The 19751-nt window shown below is 32.3% G+C and overlaps 2 protein-coding genes across 2 annotated transcripts in view; one reads left to right on the top strand and one right to left on the bottom strand.

Moving 5' to 3' along the window:
- Nucleotides 1-17522, bottom strand: part of LOC137408156 (uncharacterized) — a 49782-nt gene extending 32260 nt beyond the window's left edge. The window contains exons 1-3 of the mRNA XM_068094552.1: nt 17464-17522; nt 5164-5264; nt 386-575 (exon numbers count right to left, since the gene is read on the bottom strand). The gene's annotated coding sequence lies outside the window, so the exon portion shown is untranslated. The remainder of the gene's footprint in view (nt 1-385; nt 576-5163; nt 5265-17463) is intronic.
- The window catches only part of LOC137407812 (uncharacterized), a 28951-nt gene continuing 11806 nt past the window's right edge, over nt 2607-19751 (top strand). The window contains exons 1-10 of the mRNA XM_068094191.1: nt 2607-2639; nt 4290-4362; nt 5193-5414; nt 7616-7896; nt 9888-10094; nt 11492-11618; nt 12392-12499; nt 14786-14935; nt 16215-16370; nt 17962-18120. Of these exons, the coding sequence (XP_067950292.1) occupies nt 2607-2639; nt 4290-4362; nt 5193-5414; nt 7616-7896; nt 9888-10094; nt 11492-11618; nt 12392-12499; nt 14786-14935; nt 16215-16370; nt 17962-18120 (1516 nt within the window). The remainder of the gene's footprint in view (nt 2640-4289; nt 4363-5192; nt 5415-7615; nt 7897-9887; nt 10095-11491; nt 11619-12391; nt 12500-14785; nt 14936-16214; nt 16371-17961; nt 18121-19751) is intronic.

The raw sequence follows: 19751 nt of genomic DNA, 5'->3' as shown, positions 1-19751 counted from the left end.
AACCATATTAAAATAGTAACCATATTAACATATTACCGTATTAATAACTGTAACATATTAATCGTAATAGCCATATTTCCATTGGCGATCTGCCAGGCTAATAGCAAGTGGCAGGCAACTCTCATTACTTCTCATTGTTTATAAGCTGATTTTTAATACTTGGGCGAAGTCAGGTAGCACAGCTAGTAATATGGTATTCATGACTATGATTTTTGTACAGATAGTCAGATTAGACTATACGAGCCTGCTGCCAGTAACACATGTAATTTGGTACCACCAGTGTATAGATTCGGAGGGGAAAGGATGAAGAGAAGAGGAATGGAGAGGATAAAGAAGACACTCTTTTAGAACTAAAAACAGCATGTGTAAACGCGCTGCACTATACCTGTGATTCACTATGACAGCATCTATAGGTCAAGGACAAACAAGCCTATCTATAGACCAGCCGCTGCAGCAGGATAAATATGCTAGCAAGTCTTGAACTGCTCTTGCCCACTGGATACCATATCCTTCTTGTCAAAAGAGTGAATCTGGTCTGGTGAAAGGCAGAAATCACTTCAAATTCACATGCAGCTCTATGGAATAAATGACAATTGTAACAATGTCAGCCACAACAATAAACAGTCTTAGTTACATTTACTGATTGCAAAAAGAAAAGAGTGAGATTTTCATACACTTTAAAAGACAGGTAGATAAAGAAAAATGTAGTGTCCAATTATTACAAGTTGTTTCACAGAAGAAATGATACACCGGTCTGCAATTGAAAGCAACAGGAACAAATCATGTGTGACATATATAGGACCTGATTCAACAATCGTATGTATTACTTTAGACATGAAGAGAAAAGACTTGCCTCTGAGATTAATGATTACATATGGCAGCTAAAAACCAACAAAAGGATTACAAGATAAAATGGAAAATTGTCAAAACAGTAAGAACCTTTAGTCAGTACAACACTTATTTTACACTTTCTTTTTGGAGGAAAATTTTACATGATGCACATGTATATAGTGCACAAATGACCAGCCTTAAATGTAAAAGTTTATGTTAGTATCTGCAGACAGAATAGAAAATAAATATTGAACCTTAAATTATTCAACAAATGTTTTTTATACTTTTATCATTCATCTAGTAAAATTTTATAATATACGCGGCACTTATAACTTCTTCCAACACATACTTATTTTTTCCGAAATATGAAACTATTAGTGGCACAATTATTTTAGTTTAAGTTTTAGTAAAACATATTATATTACATTATATTACTTAATGTTTTAATATTTTTTATGTTATTTTATAGTATATCATTATATTTGTTAATATTAAAAATTAACAGTAGTAACCCTTTTGCTCTCCTTGTCGACCACCACGATATTTAGCTAGTTTGCCAAGACATACCAGCTTAGATCTAAACTGAGGTTAGAACTAAAGTTTAGATAACTTTAAATCTGAACTGGCTTGTCAGTTTAGATGTAGCAGTCCTGGAGAATTCGGTTGCTCTTACTAACGTTATCAGGAACTTTTTGCAAGTATTGTAATTTTATGATGTCACACTCATCACATAAGTATCTGTACACTATATATTCTGTATATATATATATATATATATATATATATGTATATATATGTATATATATATATTCTGCTGCTAATTGTAAGCATTGTTTGTTATTACTTATATACATGTAGATATCCATATGTTTATATTTTATGTATTTTTGAATATAGGCTATATTTATACATTTAGCTATATTGTTAAATTTATTATATAAATACAGGATATTTATATACAAAGTTTTAACAAACAATGCATACATCAAGGTGTAGTGTACAGAAACTAATGTGATGAGTATGGCATCACTTTTGCTGGTTACAAATTAGGAATGTTAAAGGGACATTGAAGAGTACAATAAATTAAACATTAAATGCTGAGTTTTTCAGCACTGCCACCAATGACAATAACTTTAAAAATTTTGAGAATAACTTTAATTAATTTTTAATACTTCAAAGAAATTTTAGAAAGAAATATGTTTAAATAATTGTATGTCTAGAGACTTCTGCTATGAGAATAAAAATACTTAACATTATTTATACTTATACAAAAACTTATCGAAAAAAATTGGAATAAAGTATACTCATACATTTTTATACATTCACCCTGCTATTACAAAATCAAAATGGCACCTAAAACTATTGTGCAAAATTCAATGTACATACTGATTACATGTTTCCACTAGTAGCATAGTGTGTAGGAAACCATCAACAAACCATCCAATGTGTAGTTTTCTGGTCTAAGGAGCAGAAGTAAGTCCAAAGGTCAACCCTTTGCTAAAATTCTCAGACGAAATTCTCAAAATATGCTCAGCAGGTCAAGTAGACGCATTAAATCGATTAATAGTTTTTTTTGTCTAGACATGATTTGAGCATGTGGAGGTGTGACAGCTGCTGCCTCTAGTAATAGCTCCTAAAGCTGAAGGGTTTTGCTCAAGAACCTTAAGCGCTGACATGAATGAGGCACACGTGCTCAGAGCGTGTCAATCAATATTATTCAAATTGGTTTGCCTCACAAATGTGTTCATCGCCTGCATAGATAGCCAAGAGTCATAATGGCATCACAGATATGGATTCTGTTCTTCTTGGTGAGTATATATTTTATATCAATGTTTTTAAGATTGGAAAGTCAATAATAGTAGTTTTGCATATTTAGGGTGTGTATGTTATGTTAAATAGAACGAGCATTCAGCTGTTTAAATGGTTAAAAATTTACTGAAAAAGTAGCAATTACTTGATGATGGGCTACGTTCTGAAGACCCTGTCATTAATATTTTGAAGCCTAAGCTTGTACACACAAGCAAGTCCCATATTAACCATATTAACATATTAACCATGTTAATCATATTATCCATATTAATAAATTAACTATATTACCTATATTAACCATATTAGCTATATTAACCATATTAACATATTAACAATGTTAACCATATTAACCATATTGACCATATTAACTATATTAACATATTAACCATATTAACCATATTAATATATTAACCATATTAACCATATTAACCATATTAATATATTAACCATATTAACATATTAACCATATTAACCATATTATTCATATTAACTATATTACCATATTACTATATTAACTATATTAACTATATTAACCATATTAACCATATTAACCATATTAACATATTAACCATATTAATCATAATAACCATATTACCATATTAACTATATTAACTATATTAACCATATTAGCTATATTAACCATATTAACATATTAACCATATTAATCATATTTACCATATTACCATATTAACTATATTAACTATATCAGCTATATTAACCATATTAAAATATTGACATATTAACCATATTACCATGTTAACTATATTAACCATATTAACCATATTAACTATATTACCATATTAACCATATTAAACATATTAACCATATTAACATATTAACTATATTAACAACAGGCATATTGAGCTGCTGCCGACTAAACAGTTTTACCGCAGCCTAAAAATGTTTTTACAAGCATATATAAAATGTGTGAATTTCGTGTTGATTTTAAATACTATTCAAGTTATTTATATAAAATGATTAAAATATATAGCAATAAATCTGGTTGAACTTTAATAATTACAATAACAATATAATATGGCTAATCATCTTCACTATAATAAGGGCTGTGTTTGCTCATCTGTCCAAAGTCATGATTGGAGATTGAGAAAAAACACTGCGTTGCGCAGGATTGAACATAAGGCTTTCAGACCAGAGAACTGCAATTCCACCACTTCTACCAATCAACATCCGTATACATTTTTCGAATAATTGTGAAAGTATTGATTCACTGTGCTCTATCAGCACACATTACAATCTCTCACAGCACACTAGACTCTCAAGGTACTAGTAATAACAACAATTACTAAACTAAGAACCGTTTCCATCCATCCATCTGTCTAAAACCATGGTTAAGTTTAGAAAAAAGATAGTATCACATGGGATTCAAACTAAAGAGATTTAGTATCCTAGCTCGACATTTTTCCCACAGGAGTTCATCGTCCGTCTTTCCACCTATCTGAATAATTGTGCACACACTCATTCCCAGTGCTTTATTGGCACACCTGATGACCTCTTATGACACATGGTCAGAGTTTTGGTACTGATAGCATAATACCATAATAAAAAGAAATTTGTTATAAATAAGATGTACATGTAGTTATAACGAAAGATGCAATATTTGGTGTTATAAGTTTCTCATTTATTTGTAGACAAGTATTGGGGTCTGTCTGCCAAAAAATGGAAAAACTTTAAACAGAATCCTAAAAGAGTTGAACATCGAAAGTAAGTTTTACCTACATAATAAAAAAAGGTAATATATGTAAGATAATATCTGTGTCCTGTATAAAGTAGCACTACAATATGATTAGTATAAAATAACAACCATTAAATATAATACACAGCAATTTAAAGTATTAGAAAGATTATAACCTGTGTAACATGATTTAATTAATGCTATATAGTGCTTCAACCTTTTACCGCAACTTGATTCCGTGCAAAACAATATTTTCAGAGTTTTGAAACCAAATATGGGCGTTTGAGAGGTCTGGTTTTAAAAAGCATTGTCTTAAACAGCCATCTGCTAAGAAACTTGAAAATGCACTGTTGCTTGCAGTAAGGATAACTCTATGAATTATCTCTCTTTATAAATGTGTTCATGGATTGTTGCAATGAAAGCCGTGTAGCAATTTGCATTGAAAATCTAAACCGAAAATCTTAATGCTGGTATGGGCTATTATTATTTATATAAAAATGTATATGTTTGTTTTTTATTCATATTTATTTTTGTTTTTTATTGTTGTTAATATTTATTTTGATACGTTCTCTCATTTTCCCACAATTTACTAATGTGACATAAATTAAACCTTCTAATTTGCAGTTTTCATTAGTGGGACTTACTTTTTTTCTCATGGTAATTATATTTGATATTCAACATAAAATATTGACTATCAATTATAATTACATCATAATTAATTAAATTAAATATAATGTAATTATTCAACATATATTATATCTGATAATTATATGATATTTGATATTCAACATAAAATGTAATAACACAATACATTTGAAACATTTACCAACCATGTATATCTCACTTTGCACCATTGTAGAACAGGAAGCTTTGAGTGAAACACCAGATCGCCAAGGAAGAATAATGGAACTGGATATAGCTTACCCTTTGCCTGTCGAGCAAAACATTGATACTAAAGAGAAAAATTGTGGCAAAGATACGAAAGCTAAAGGGAAAGATAGACAGCGAAGAAATGCAGATTTATTCAGCAGTCGCTACTGGCCTGATAGTACAGTGTATTACGTACTTCACAGTAGCCATTGTACGTATCTCCATGACATATATGACTATATATCCTACCTATATATGAAAATCTCAGTATTTGTGTGTTTGCTGTGGGTCTGTGAATCTGTACTTCGGTGTGTCCAGCTATAGTTATTAAAATGTTGGATTGAAATATTCACTTTATGCTGGATTTGATCCTGAACTCTCTCATTTGCCAAACAAATATCTTAGTCTTATCTCAATTAGGTTACGGCAAGATGCATAGAGTTTTGAGGTGATATGAGTCATTATGGCGGTTAAAATAGACATAGCATTCTGCCTTACGCAACACAACGTAACTAAAGCTTGCTCTCACAGCTCATATCCATCGTTTTTTTGACGTCATCACCCTGTTTGCACATGCGCTTGTTCATGAAAAAGTCGCCATACTTGTAGAAAACGATTGTCATTCTCTTGAATAATAGCATTTTTCGGTGTTGTTTTGGTACTAAAATAAAAAAATTGCAAACAAAAGCATTGTTTGCAATAATTAATTGCTGAAGCTTCGTGTTTTTAATGATAAAAGTTGTCTATAAAGATGGCAGACGACGATAGAATGACATCACAAAAAAAACAAAGGAAAGGTAAGTTTAGAAATACGGATAGTAGCGTACTCAAATAGTTTTTGGCAATGTGCCAGTCTAATGGCAAGTGGCAGGCAATTATATTACCTGCCACTGTTTATGAGCTGTTTTTAATACCCGTGCAACTCCGGGCATTTGGCTAGTATCTACACGTATATAAATCTGAAAGTTTGTGATCTGTTCAGTTATAGCGATCAAAATCCAAGATTGAAAGTCGACATTCCGGATGATTTGATCTTGAAACCTATCAGGCAGCAGACCAGCAATAACTAGTTCACCCTGACAGAGTGTCAGAGCAACCTAGTGATAGCGCCTTTGACTGTCAGCCATGGGGTTGGTGTCTGGCTTAATGCTGGTGGTTTCGAGTCCAGCTTAATGCTGATCTGACAAAAAGCTCTCAGCAAACTTTCAACCCTAAATTGGGGGTCTTTCGGATTTAGACCATAAATTGGTAGCACTGTGTACCACACTGACAACGTGGGTACATTAAAGATCCACCTCTGTCTTTCACACATTGGGCAAGTGAAATGGCTACCTGGCTCTGTCAGACTGAATGTTTTGCAAAAGTATATTTTCAGAATAATCTGACAGTTCCGGAAATGGCAGATACTGAGAACTGGGTCACCTCCTCTCTACTACTGCAGATGACTAAAATGTTGACCAATATGGGGCTTGAACCCATGACATTCAGCTTATTAGACTGATGCTCTAACCAACTGCGCTAATCAGCCACCTTTGGCAAAAATATATCAGTTGCGTCAATCTTTATTTTTTCCATTTGGCAGAAAAACAAACAGATGAACAGACGATAGTCAATAATAATATAGATAGCTATATATAATAGTGTTGCTCAAGTTTATATGCAGTGGTAATCAAAAGATTAGGTTTTCAAAAAGCGTGGTGATAGGTATAACCATGCCGCCAGAGACTTTGTACTAACATTTGCTTTTGTAATGAGTATTAGGCTATCTCAAAGAAAATATTACACAATCCTTTGCCGAAAAAAGTGTGTTAGTAAGGTGCTGCCCCTAGCATTAAGTTCAAATATCTGATCAAATAGATACTTGGCTACGTAACTATAACAATAATAATTGGGGTTTGTCATTGACCTGTTCTTCCACTTGCGAGTAACCAGTAAAATGCTTATAGATCTTTTCATAGGAAAATCATTCTTGCTTAAAATACAGTTATCTATATAAAACACAAAAGAAATGTCAAGTGCCAACAGGTTGGAAGTTGTCCCACCGAAGAGATAGTACACCATGCTAAAATTAAAAGTAACAAAAACAGAGTATGCGTGACATATATAGGACATATAGTGACACATAAAAGACATATAGTGACATATATAGGACATATAGTCACATTTATAGGACTCACTTCTAACACTTTTAATATCAGATTCAACAACTACATGCATCTTTTAGGAGGGAAGAAAATTGCCTTTGAGACCAGAAATTACATAAAACAGCTTAAAGGCCAACAAAAAAAACAACGTTTTGCATAATGCATAGACTCCACCGTCATCACACTTCTCATATTGAATTGAAACCTGTTTAAAACTTCATATAAACTATTATAGCTTCTTATCCATGATAGTCTGGTTTGTCTGTAGCAACTGAGGAAAGAGAAATCTTTGAAGATGCTATCAGAGAGTTTGAGAAATACACGTGCATCAGATGGAAAGAGCGAACATCTGAAGAGAAATATGTCCTCGTTGATAGAAATGAGACTTGCTGGTCTTACGTTGGAATGGTTACCAATGGGATCAACAAAATGGGCTTGGGGCAATTATGCTTGCAAGTAAGAAAGTATTCCTTTTTTAAGCTAAGAAATAACACACGTTTTTATAAAATATTTTCTATCACAAGACCAGTGTCTGTCCTTTCATATGATGCCAGTTAGAGGTTGGAATAAAGGATTACTTGATACGGGATTCGAACCCTTGACATTCAGCTTCGAAATACACAAAATGAGATTAGATTAGATTTATTTCATGTCACATGTTACATGTTTAGTTATTTGTATATGAAGTTGAAAAATCATTACTATAATAAGAACCTGTGTTTGTTCTTACATTGGTCTGAAACCGCAATTAGAAGTTGAGATAAAAGATTGCTGCATATGGGGTTCGAACTCATGACATTAGGTCAGCAGTCCAAAACTCTAACACCTTCACTACCGATCAACTTAAAAAGTTACTGGAATAGTTTGTGCATACTTATTCTCTGTGCTACATTGGCCAACCTGACAACTTCTCAAGGCAAAACAATATTAAGAACAACAATTCAGACGAAACCATTTGAATTACCAAACTAAATCCATTTAGTCCCAGCAAATTCTGTAATCCAAAAATTTTGATCTAGTATTTTTTCCTGGAAATACCCAAAAAGTCAGTAAGAAAGTGTATTTTGATGCTAAATTTGGTTTTGTAAATAGTATGCACTATTTAAATTATATCATATAAAAACATATAGCCTACCTTCCAAATAAATTTTTTTTAAAGCTATATATTTTTTACAATCATATACTTTTTTTCCCGTTTAAAGCTTCATATGTAATTTTTATAACTTCTCACCCATTTTTTTTAATAAATCGAATATATATCAAAAAATGTATTTTTCTTAGTATAAAAATATCTGTTTTTTATAATAACTTTCATTTTTTATAAACATATATAATTTTTATATAACTAATTATAATAAAAAATGATATTCAAGCAACATAAAAGTTCATGTTTTTATCTACAATTTAAAAATAAAATAAAAATGGTTTTGTTGTAATTGTTGTTTCAACAAGCTTAAGCTGTAATTAATTTGCAAAATAACTTTTAATTAAAACTATATAATGTAGTTTTATGGAAAATTGAAATCAAAACAGTTAAGATCTAAAAAAAACATGTTGAAGAAAAGTTCATTTTATGAATAAATTTTTTAGTCCTTAAGAATGCTTACCAAAAGCTGAATTGAGCTAAAATAAAAAAACATATCAAGGATTTGACAAAACTATTTTCATGTAGTAGTAGTACCTTATTGGTTATTACCTCATATAAAATTATACTTGATTTCTCAAAAAAATAAGTTTCTTTTAACTTTTTAGCTTTTAAGAGTTATAACTGGCCTCATGTGTATAAAAGAGCTTTAATTACTTCTTCAACTATAAAATAAGTTTTTGATTGATTACTGCATTCCCAAGGAATGCTCTATTTGCAATCTTACTTAAAAGAAGGTTTTGATGGGCTGTCATCTTTAGAAACAAGCTCTAAGTTGTTGTTCTTCAAATGAAAATGAGTTTTCTTGACTACACTATTCAGAAAGAAAACTCCAACTGACAACTCTATTAAAATCGGTTTTTTTATTTATTATTTTATCAAACAAGAGAGTTCTAATTACTATTGAATTAATAGAGTTCTAACTGAATATTACGTAACAAGAAATTTACTTTTATCAACATTTGAAAATAGCGTAAAAAGAGCCTGAAAGTCTTATCCACATTGTACCCCCTCAATCTCAATGAGCTGCACAGTGGTAGTTCAGTATAGATATATGTACTCATTATACAAGCATATACAACAAGAACATAATATTATTATGAGAAAATCCAAAAAATCTGTGTCTTTGCTTTGAGGGGTTTCCCATTATATTTACGTTTCGGCAGAGAAAACTCCGCCTTTTTTCCCATGAACCGAGTTAGTTTCTTTGTTCTTCTTGGTTCCTTTTTGTTGCCCGAGTCGGCTCAAGTCAAGTCGAGAGTTGACTCACACCCAAAGCAGGCTGGCTCCAACCACAACAGTCCTGATTGACTATTTGTTGCATCCGGAAACTCTATCACACTATGTACTTCCCATGCTCAGGGCATAAACACATGTATGTTTGTTATAACCTCAGAGCAAGCAAATTCCAATACATGAGATGTGCCACACACTGGGGTTGTATCATGAGCATACAAGACCTGACAGAGACACATATGTCACTGTCAACACTGAAAACATTGAAGCTGGTGCTCTCCCCGGTTTTGCAAGGAACAATCCAGAAGCTGTGAATCTGTATAATACAAGTTACAGCTATGAGAGTGTGCTGCATTATGGTAAAGATGTAAGTATATTTAGGTGTTTTGTTTTAAAAAGTAATTGGTGTTGCTTGGTAACTAAAACTGTTATAACTGCTGCAAATGCTCGATGAAATTGTATTGCTAATTACGCAGATGGAGAGATTAAAAAAAATAAAAAAACAATTTGGTGAATAATCCAAAAACAAATAAATCAATAAATAAATCAATAAATAAATCCATAAACAAACAAATAAATAAATATACAAATAAATAATGAATAAATGCATTAACAAATAACTGAACCTTGCATCGTGTGTACGCTAGCTGATAATCTATTAACAGTTTTCAACTGATTTCTGTTACTGATGACTTTTTCACAAATGAGCAAATTGACCGACCTATACTGTCAAGTAATATTATGAGCACAAGTAAGTTCGTCATTATTATTGTTCAACAAGATGAATGGATAATATAAAGGGTTTATAAACAGTTGCAGGTAATTTAGTTGCCATTGGCTATGTGGACTAAGTGGACTAATTGGCCTATGGCAAAATTAGCAAATTGGCTAATTAAAGTAACTTAAGCTAGTAACTTAAACTTGTGTTAATGTTTATGAAAATAAGATCTATAAAGCAAGTTTGTAATCATTACGATCTTTATGGTCTTCAAGCATGCTAGTAGTAAACAGTAGTACTTTTTACAAGCGCTTTATCTGTGCATATTTTAACCTAATCAATGTAATGAATATGACTACACTTATTATATTACATGACATAGTAGCCGCTTGGTCTGGTAGGTAGAACATCTACCTGTTGACCAGAAGATTTTGAGTTCAAATCCAGTGCAAAGCCAGTTTTTTGTTCCAAAAGCTTTATCTCTATAACTGGATACACCAACTACAAATGACAAACTACAAATGACAAAAAGACAGATGACAAGCAATGAGATGATATATGTATACATATATAAATAGCATATGCAAGTTTGCCCTGCAAAATTGATTAGTCAATTGATTAATTGATTAGTTGGTAATCACAGCAAATCAATTGTCTGCATATTTAACAAGTCCAAATTGCACTTTGGTTGATTTGTTGCAGCATTTTCACCTGGCCAATAATATGAGTTTTCCATAGTTACTGGCCGATCAGGACTTTTAGGAAAATCTGCCCAATTATCTAAATATGTCCATAAAGCTCTAACACTATCTTAGATTTACTGATGTGTAAGGAATTTTAGAAATATCTAAAGCCGTCTATACAGTTTCAAAGTATATACTTGTAGAGCAGGTTTGATGGGCTATATATTATGGGATAGTGGCTTTGGTAGAATACTGTGATTAGAAGGCTTTTAGAAGAAAATTGTTGTAGTAAAATGATTGTAAAGCTATATTACAGATATACACAAAAATGGTATATTGTTAAAAGGATATATTGTTTCATAGTACTATACATCCAATGGCCTTGATACAATCACCGCAGTAGATGAGAGATACCAAGAGGTCATGGGAACTACACCAACTCTATCTTTCAAAGACATTCAGATTCTGTCAGCCATGTACAACTGCAATGGTGAGAAGTTTTTAGCACTGGACTCTTTTGCTACTTAAAACCATTTATAATGGCTCACATATATCATTCATTCTGCTGGAAAGCCTAACGACTTGCCTTAGTACCAATGCAAAACGTTAATCATGACTCACAGAGTAAACAAATCAACCCAAAATTAAGGCACAGCACATTTAAGATATCGAGCTATCATTTTGCCAAAAAATGCCAATTAGTTTTGTTTTTACTAAGCATTCACGGCATAATACTGCAATTATTTTGATTTTCGGTTTAGCTTGGGTTAACAGAATATTGTGAACAAAATGTATTTCTGCTAGTAAAATTCTTGAACATTTGGGCTCAAATATTTTTGATAATTACAGTTTTTGTATTAGAAAATGTGAGTCTGTGTTTTGGTACAATATCATTGTTCTGTTACAGCTGGTTTTACTAATTCACTGAAAAATATCATTCATGGATCTTGTCTCTTAAATGCATTTGTTCTTGTGCAAAAATTTCTGCTGATTTCAGACAGCAATAGATTAAAATTTCATGACAGAAACTCCAAAACACGGAGTGTACGTCAGCAAAAATCTTTCGGCATAAATAATTAATTCTGTCAGAACGAGTAAAAGGTTTCTCAGTAAAAGAGTTAGTATACATGAGTTATAGTTTCAAAGACTGTTAAAATAGTTTAGAATGTGCTAAATTCCATAAAACTTATGATGCATGGCATTACAAGGTGACCGTTTTTATGGTTTCATGTACTTTGAGTATCAACAGGCTGACAATTGCAGACGAGTGTCCAACAGCTCACTGCCCAGAAAATGCCTTTCAGAATCACGAGTGCACTTGCTACTGCAAATCAGATGATCCAGATAACCCAGTCTTTATCTGTGGAACAGGTAGCTAGTGAACTTTTACTGGGAGCTAGTATAACGGGTCTCTAGAAAGTTCTACAGTTTTACAATCGACTGATGCCACTGTAAACAGTCTGCATATTTCCAAAATCTGAATATCTGTGTAAACAATTCTTCAAATATCGAGTATGTCTGCATATCTGTTTGCAAGCAGAGGCTGTGCATGATATTTTAAGAGCCATTGTTGCACAAACAACTGTTATCTTGTCTGAACATGCTTGAATCTAGTGGCGAGGGAAGCTGCCTAGTTGCAAAGAGGATTTAAGGTTGGATGTCGTTCTTATCACAATCAGGGGCTTTTTTGGAATTAAATCCAAACCTGTTGTTTGCAGGTCAAGGGTCTTAGGCTATCCATCATTTTTTTGATGTCATCAAGTCATTTGCACATGCGCTCGTTCACGAAAAAGCCGCCATATTTGTAAAAAACGACAGTTTTTCTTTTATTTACTAGTACTTTTAGATGTTGTTTTAATACTATAATAAAAAACTGCAAACAAAAACATCGTTTTTAAATTATCATTGCAAAAGCTTCGTGTTTTTAACGATAAAGTTGTCTATAAAGATGACCGACAACGATAAAATGACGTCATGAAAAAACGAAAGATTGCAGCTCGAAGTATTTAAATTTAGGCTGCTTGTAAGAAAATCGAATTCTTGTATTGCTACTTTCTTTGCAGAAATGCTTAAATATCGGTTATTAGTAGAACCACTCACTAAACTATGCTTCATAAGTAAATCGAACAGTGCACACCAATTTTTGAAATTTGCCGCTCTATTCACTCAGCCAAATTTACTTTCTTTTGAAAGGGATATAGAAACACTTCTTTTGTCCACAACAAATAAAAATATAGATTTATTAAAAATCAGCCATGTATTGCAGTAACTCTAGAAGCTTCTTTAATTACATCATAAGGTCCATAAAATTGGTTGTTACAAACGGTTTTTTCAATTATTTTCAACTTTTGATGACTTACAGGTACATTCCGTTGGTCAGAGTATTTTTCAATAAATCCAACCCTGACATTGTATGTCTGTCTGTTAGTCTGTGTACACACTGTGCGTTTCCACATTCTTTGGCCACACTTACACAACCCTATATGCTCCATATATATGCTCCATGCCTTCCATCAAACTGTTAAAGATGCCGGTCTCGAAACTGCATCTTTTTCCTGAGAAACAGCTCCTCAAACACCTACATGCCTACTATTTAATTAAAATAAAAAGAAATAAAATAAAAGAAAATCTAAGCCATTGCTGGGTTTACTGCAAAGATTAAGTAAAAAAAACATATTCAACAAATTCAGCCGCTGCAGCTAGTTTTCAATACAACCATCATATTAATCAATAGCATTTCAAAGAAATATACTTTAGCAAGGTGTGATTTGCAAATTCATTTTACTGAAAGATTTTGAAACGAATCAAATACCACGAGTTAGTACATGTGGCTGCATTGAGGAACTGGATAGTTTTACAGACACCTTTTAGGTTGGCTTTTCCATCATTTGCTGTTGGCTTAGATATCCTGTCCAATTTTGTTAAGATAATATAAATGATAAAATGATCCAAAACTTTTACGTTTGCAAAAAGCAATCCTAAATATCTAGCAATCAATTTAACAACAAATAGTAAAGAGCGATGTGAACTTTTGAATGTTTTAATGAAATAAATAAACTAAGTCGGTTTAAACTTATTCCGGCGTAAGTTAAAGTAAGTTACTGTGCTGTGTATCTCTATCACTACCTCTAGCTACGTAGCTCATTCTGCAACAAGCCAAGCATTTCTGTTTCCAACAAATAGGCATTTATATCGACTATTTAAATTGGCCAACACTTTGCCTACAGAAATTAAAGTCTCCCTCAGCCTATGCATAGCTAAATTTTGAATTATTCTATAAGTTACATGCAGTTTTGTTAAACAACATAATTTCAAAAATAGTTAAATAAAAAATAATAATCTATATCGTAAAGAAAATTTGTTCTACTATCTAATATAAATGTTGGCAGAACAGGAAAATTCTAAGGCTAATATCAGTGTTGTAATAGGTAATAGGCTACCCAATTTTTATGTCAAATAAACACTCTACAAATTCTATCGTAAACAAATTGTTCAATAACTAGCAAACACATTTTTTTTAGAAACTAAATTAGGAAATTAAAGGACAATTTAAATTAGTGATCACATTACCTACAGGAATCAAGTTCCTCAGCCTATGTATGACATAAGATATTTGCAAACCTTGAGCAATCTTTATTAAAACTTATATCTTTTTAGTTTGCCTTCAGCCAAATGAGGAGTGCTCATGCAATGAGAGAGAGAATGCATGCAGCGCTGTCCATGACACCATTTGCAATGCGACAACAGGTGCTTGTGAATGCAGACTTGGATATGTGTTGCATGAGGGTGCATGCGTGTTAATAGATTGTAAGTATCCTTATGACCTATCAGAAGTGACATGTATAGACAAGTGTGTTGATGTAAATTTCTTTCTTCTAACTACATTTTGTTAAAATTATTTACGATAAAATCACTATTTAGCTGTTGTTAGATTAATCTGTTTTGTGACTAATTGTGATATAGCAATCGCGCAAGTAATGATGCTTTTATAAAAATAGATAAAAGCACATCAGTCAGATTAAATATCTAAGATGCGGATAAACACAAAAAGATTATGCAGGGTAAAATCAGAGAGGAATTACCTACCAACGAAGAGTTTCAATTTTTGTTAAAAATGGTCTTCTGCAAAACTTTAGTAAATTTTATCAGAAAGTATCAATATTACTTTATCATTTGCAATTGTTTTTGTCGTTTGAGGTGATCTGACTGCCAGGATGTTTCAAGATTAAAATTGACAAAACTTGACGATTGAAACGCTCGGAAGAAAAATATTTGCGAAACGATGTCACAAGTTGTTATCATTACGACAGTTGATACCACACATTGTGTTCAAGTTGCAGCGCTAGGCCTCTCTAATCTTTGTCTCTTTCCTTGCAACTATAGACATCTCAATCTCACTTTTGCTTGATCTGAGCATTTTAGTCCCGATCAAGTTTTGTCAATTTTAATTTTGAAATATTCTAGCAATTAGATCACCTCAAACACCGGAAACAATCGTAAATGATAGACAAATACCGATACATTTTGGTAGAATCTACTAAAATTTTGTGTCAATTCATTTTTAATACTGTTTTGACTGGCTGGTTGAGGTTATAATATACTAACAGGTTTTTGTGACAGGCGTTTTCAATCAGTTTTGAAGGCTAGCTTTTAGATGACTGGTGTAAGAACAGAATTACTAGTAAAAGTTCTCTTGAAAGTTATGCATGATTTATTTCCATCCGAGTTGTTTGGTTTGGGCTTTTAAGCATCCGTTATTATGTGATGTCAATTGGCAGAAACTTCAAAAGGCAGTAATTTGGTGTTACGTTACACATCTACTAGTTATGATTAAATACAAACATACCTTCCTGTGACAAAACAGATAAATAGGTATATATCCATGTTTAATAAAAGCTGAAGTTATTTTGAGAATTCTTTTGTTCCCATAATTTTTTAACAAGATTAAACAGTTTCTGGTATTGGTTCTAAAAGTGGTTACGCATGCAAAACAGAAAGATATGAAAGAATTCTGAATTTGTTGGTGTTATTGCAACAGTAAATTGAAGCCAGAAGCTTGTAATAATACAACAGTTATTATTTTCAGCTATCCAGTGTGAAGAATTTTTAAAAGACTGCAAGTGTTCGCTGACTAGCAGCAGTTGTACATCTTTAAGCCACGCCCAGTGCAACTCGTCAACAGATGAGTGCGAGTGCCAGAATGGATGGGCGCTAGTTAACCAGACGTGTGTGGATATTTTTTGTAAGTCCTACATTTGCTGTATATATTCTAAAATTTAGCATGGTTCTAACTTGAAACTCTATTGAAAGCTGGACGTACACAAAATTTTAGTAGATGTTATCAGAAAGTATTGGTGTTTTTAATATCATTTGTGATTGTTTTTTATGTTTGAGGTAATCTGACTGCCAGGATGTCAAAATCATCAAAACTTGATTGCAGTTAAAACACTCAGTGGGCAAGTCATGCAAAATGGCATCATTAGTTGATATTGTTGCGATTGTTAATATCGGCTAGTGCGTTCTAATTTCAGCATTACCGGTTTTTATTTTGTCTGTTTCTTTGCAGCAGTATATGCCATAATTGCACTTTTGCTTTATCAGAGCGTTTTAACCCCGATTAAGTTTTTACAATTTTACATTTATCTTAAAACATTCTGGAAGTCATATCAGCTCACATATCAAAAACACTCGCAAATGATAGCAAACACTGATATTTTCTGATTACGTCTACTAAAATTTTCAACAAGCTCATCTTTAAAGTGTATATATATTTATGGATCACAGTCTATCTTTCTAGCAATGAAGTGTGTGTCTACCATGATTAGTGTTTACTATATTACCACTGCTAGCTGGTCATCAGGCACCAGTTTGGTAAACGATACTTTGACTGCTTCCATGACAGAGTTAATCTGCGAGTTTGTATCGTCTGCAGGATGCAAACAGCGAGAAACACGAGTCAAGCAAGTTTTGTTGCTCGAAAGTTCTTATCGCAAAATATATATTCATGGGAACAAATTATGGAAATGTCAATTGCGAATTATGCACAAGAAAAGGCCACACCGTAGTTGTAAAATGGAATACAACTACGTTGTATTCCATTTTACACATTTCTCACACTTTAGTTGCTCTCATTTTGATTTGAGCAGTTTGGAATGTGCCGCTTTTACCTCTGGCATAAAAATTCTTATCTTTTTTTTACCAAAGAGCCTGCATTAATCTGCAATATGTCCATGGAAACACATTCATTGCACAGTAACTCCATGTGTGCACAATTCCAAATCCGCTTAATTCGTGCAACGGAATAAATGATATAGTCCTAACAAATCATATCATACCACTTGGCTGGTCTCCATGTTTTTGCGCTATTTGGATCTTTGCAGTTTCTGCATCTGGTATCTTCACTATATATAATTAGTCATTTAAATAATGTTAGTTTTTGAGCTTTTAAGAGCTTGCAATCACGTTTCCACATATTTTGCGCCTATAAAACAGCAGAGTAAGACATGGTGAACCTTTTAATACCAAATAACTGTAACGTGAATTTTGTTGCAAGTCAATCTTTAAGAATGATTGTATACATAGGTATTACACCTGATGATCTCTTACGGTACACTGGACTGTCAGCGTACTAATAGCAATATTATTACTGTTAAATGAATGCAACTACATACAATTTGTGTTTGATTGTGAAACAGAAAATGAATAAAAACCATAACTACAGTTTTTTTGAACAAAACATCGGAGCATGGTTTTTGCTCATGTTTGGTTAATGACTCGTCAAATTTGATGATTCTACCTTCGTATGGTTATCTTATTGTACTGCCTTGTTTTAGTATATCCTTGTGATGGGGCGGATAAGCCATGTTTTTGTGGGCTAAAAGGGGATGGTATCTGTGCACCCCTTGCTCACTCCAGTTGCAACAGCACAAGCCATGCCTGTGAGTGTCAGGTTGACTATTACAACAACACTGGTGTCTGTTCCTTGGCAGCAGGTAAGCTCAAAATCCCTCGTACATTCAGAAAGGTCTACTGAGCATTAAAATTGCATAATTCATTTCAGAATTTTAGCCATTTCTGTAGCATACTAACTTTTAACATAGAATGCCAAATTTGAGTAGATATGGATTTTTACCATACGATGTTCCAAGTTTCTCTAAGCATTGCAGTTATGTAAAAAATTAAAAAGGAATATAAAAAATACAAATAATATTAACCTAAATAAAGTAAGTGTAAAATTATATTGATGTAAGTTAGTGTATGTTACTGTGCTGCTTATCTCTATCACCATTACTACCTACGCAGCTCATCCTGCTACCTACATAACTTATCCTGCAACAAAATCAGCCATTTTCTTGTCCAAATTTAGATTGTTATGCCAGCAATTTAAATTGGTGCGCTTGTTGTCTACAAAAAATAAGCTTTTTCTTAGCTTATGTATAGTTAAATTTTATTTTATGCTATAAGATACATGCAATTGTGTTAAACTATATAATATCAAAAATAATTATCATAAATAAAAATAATAATCAAATAAAAATATATTACACCACTTAACGTAAATGGTGACAGAACGGAAAATTCCTATGGCTAATGTTACTGTTATAATAAGCAGTAGGCAAGCTAATTTTGAAGCTAACAACCAGCATACCTTACAAGAAAAAAAAAAGTTGTTATCAAAAAATAGGACGCTATATCAACAATTGGCAAGCACTCCTTTTTGCAGAAACTGAGTTCTTTATCAGTCTAGTTATGGCTGGAGTTCTATTTATTATGTAAGATACATGCAGTTCTATTAAACTACATAACTTCAAAAATATACCAATATAATAAATACATTAACAATAATAATCTGGTCATACATCTATATATAGACACTTGCTTATACAATGTCTGCAACCTCCATAATGACTCTGATGCTGACTCGAACTTTGCCCGTTCAAACCAGGTCTGCACTGTCTGTAGCTGAACCAAGACAAGGCAGCGACAAATGAGCTACTGTTTCAAAATGAGTGAAATAGCCTTGGACTTACATATAGCACATATCTATTATATATTATATACATGTAGATAAAATATATAATAAATAGATATACTTTCAGGTATAAATTGTTTCTCTAGCCTTATAAACCAAAGCCGGTAGTAATGTCTGGCCAAACTCGGGTCTCCTACAGGAGACCTGTGAGTTTGAGCAGTCGTACCTCAAGATCTTAGCTGTTCCAAATAGCGAGCTTTTCTGCTATTGACTTGCGTTGAAGCCAAATTTGACCTAATACTAAAATGGCTAGTTGATCTAAGGTTGCTCCTATATGCTTGAATCCTTCAATATCTTCTTGGAAAAAAATAATTTTCTTTAATCTTTTCTCTTTTCTTTTCCTTTTTTCCTTTTCCTATTTTGCAACCATTGGCAGTGTTATATATATATATATATATATATATATATATATATATATATATATATATATATATATATATATATATATATATATATATATATATATATATATATATATATATATATATATATATATATATATTATAGTAGCCTTTCTACTTTTCTTGTCCTTCTCTACCATGGCTGTCTGGTTTTCCAAAACATGTTTATTCATTCTGACGTAGAAGTCCT

Source organism: Watersipora subatra, chromosome 11, assembly GCF_963576615.1.
Source record: "Watersipora subatra chromosome 11, tzWatSuba1.1, whole genome shotgun sequence".
NCBI lineage: Eukaryota > Metazoa > Bryozoa > Gymnolaemata > Cheilostomatida > Watersiporidae > Watersipora > Watersipora subatra.
The sequence above is the reverse complement of the archived record's forward strand: the minus strand, read 5'-3'. Positions and strand labels throughout refer to the sequence as shown.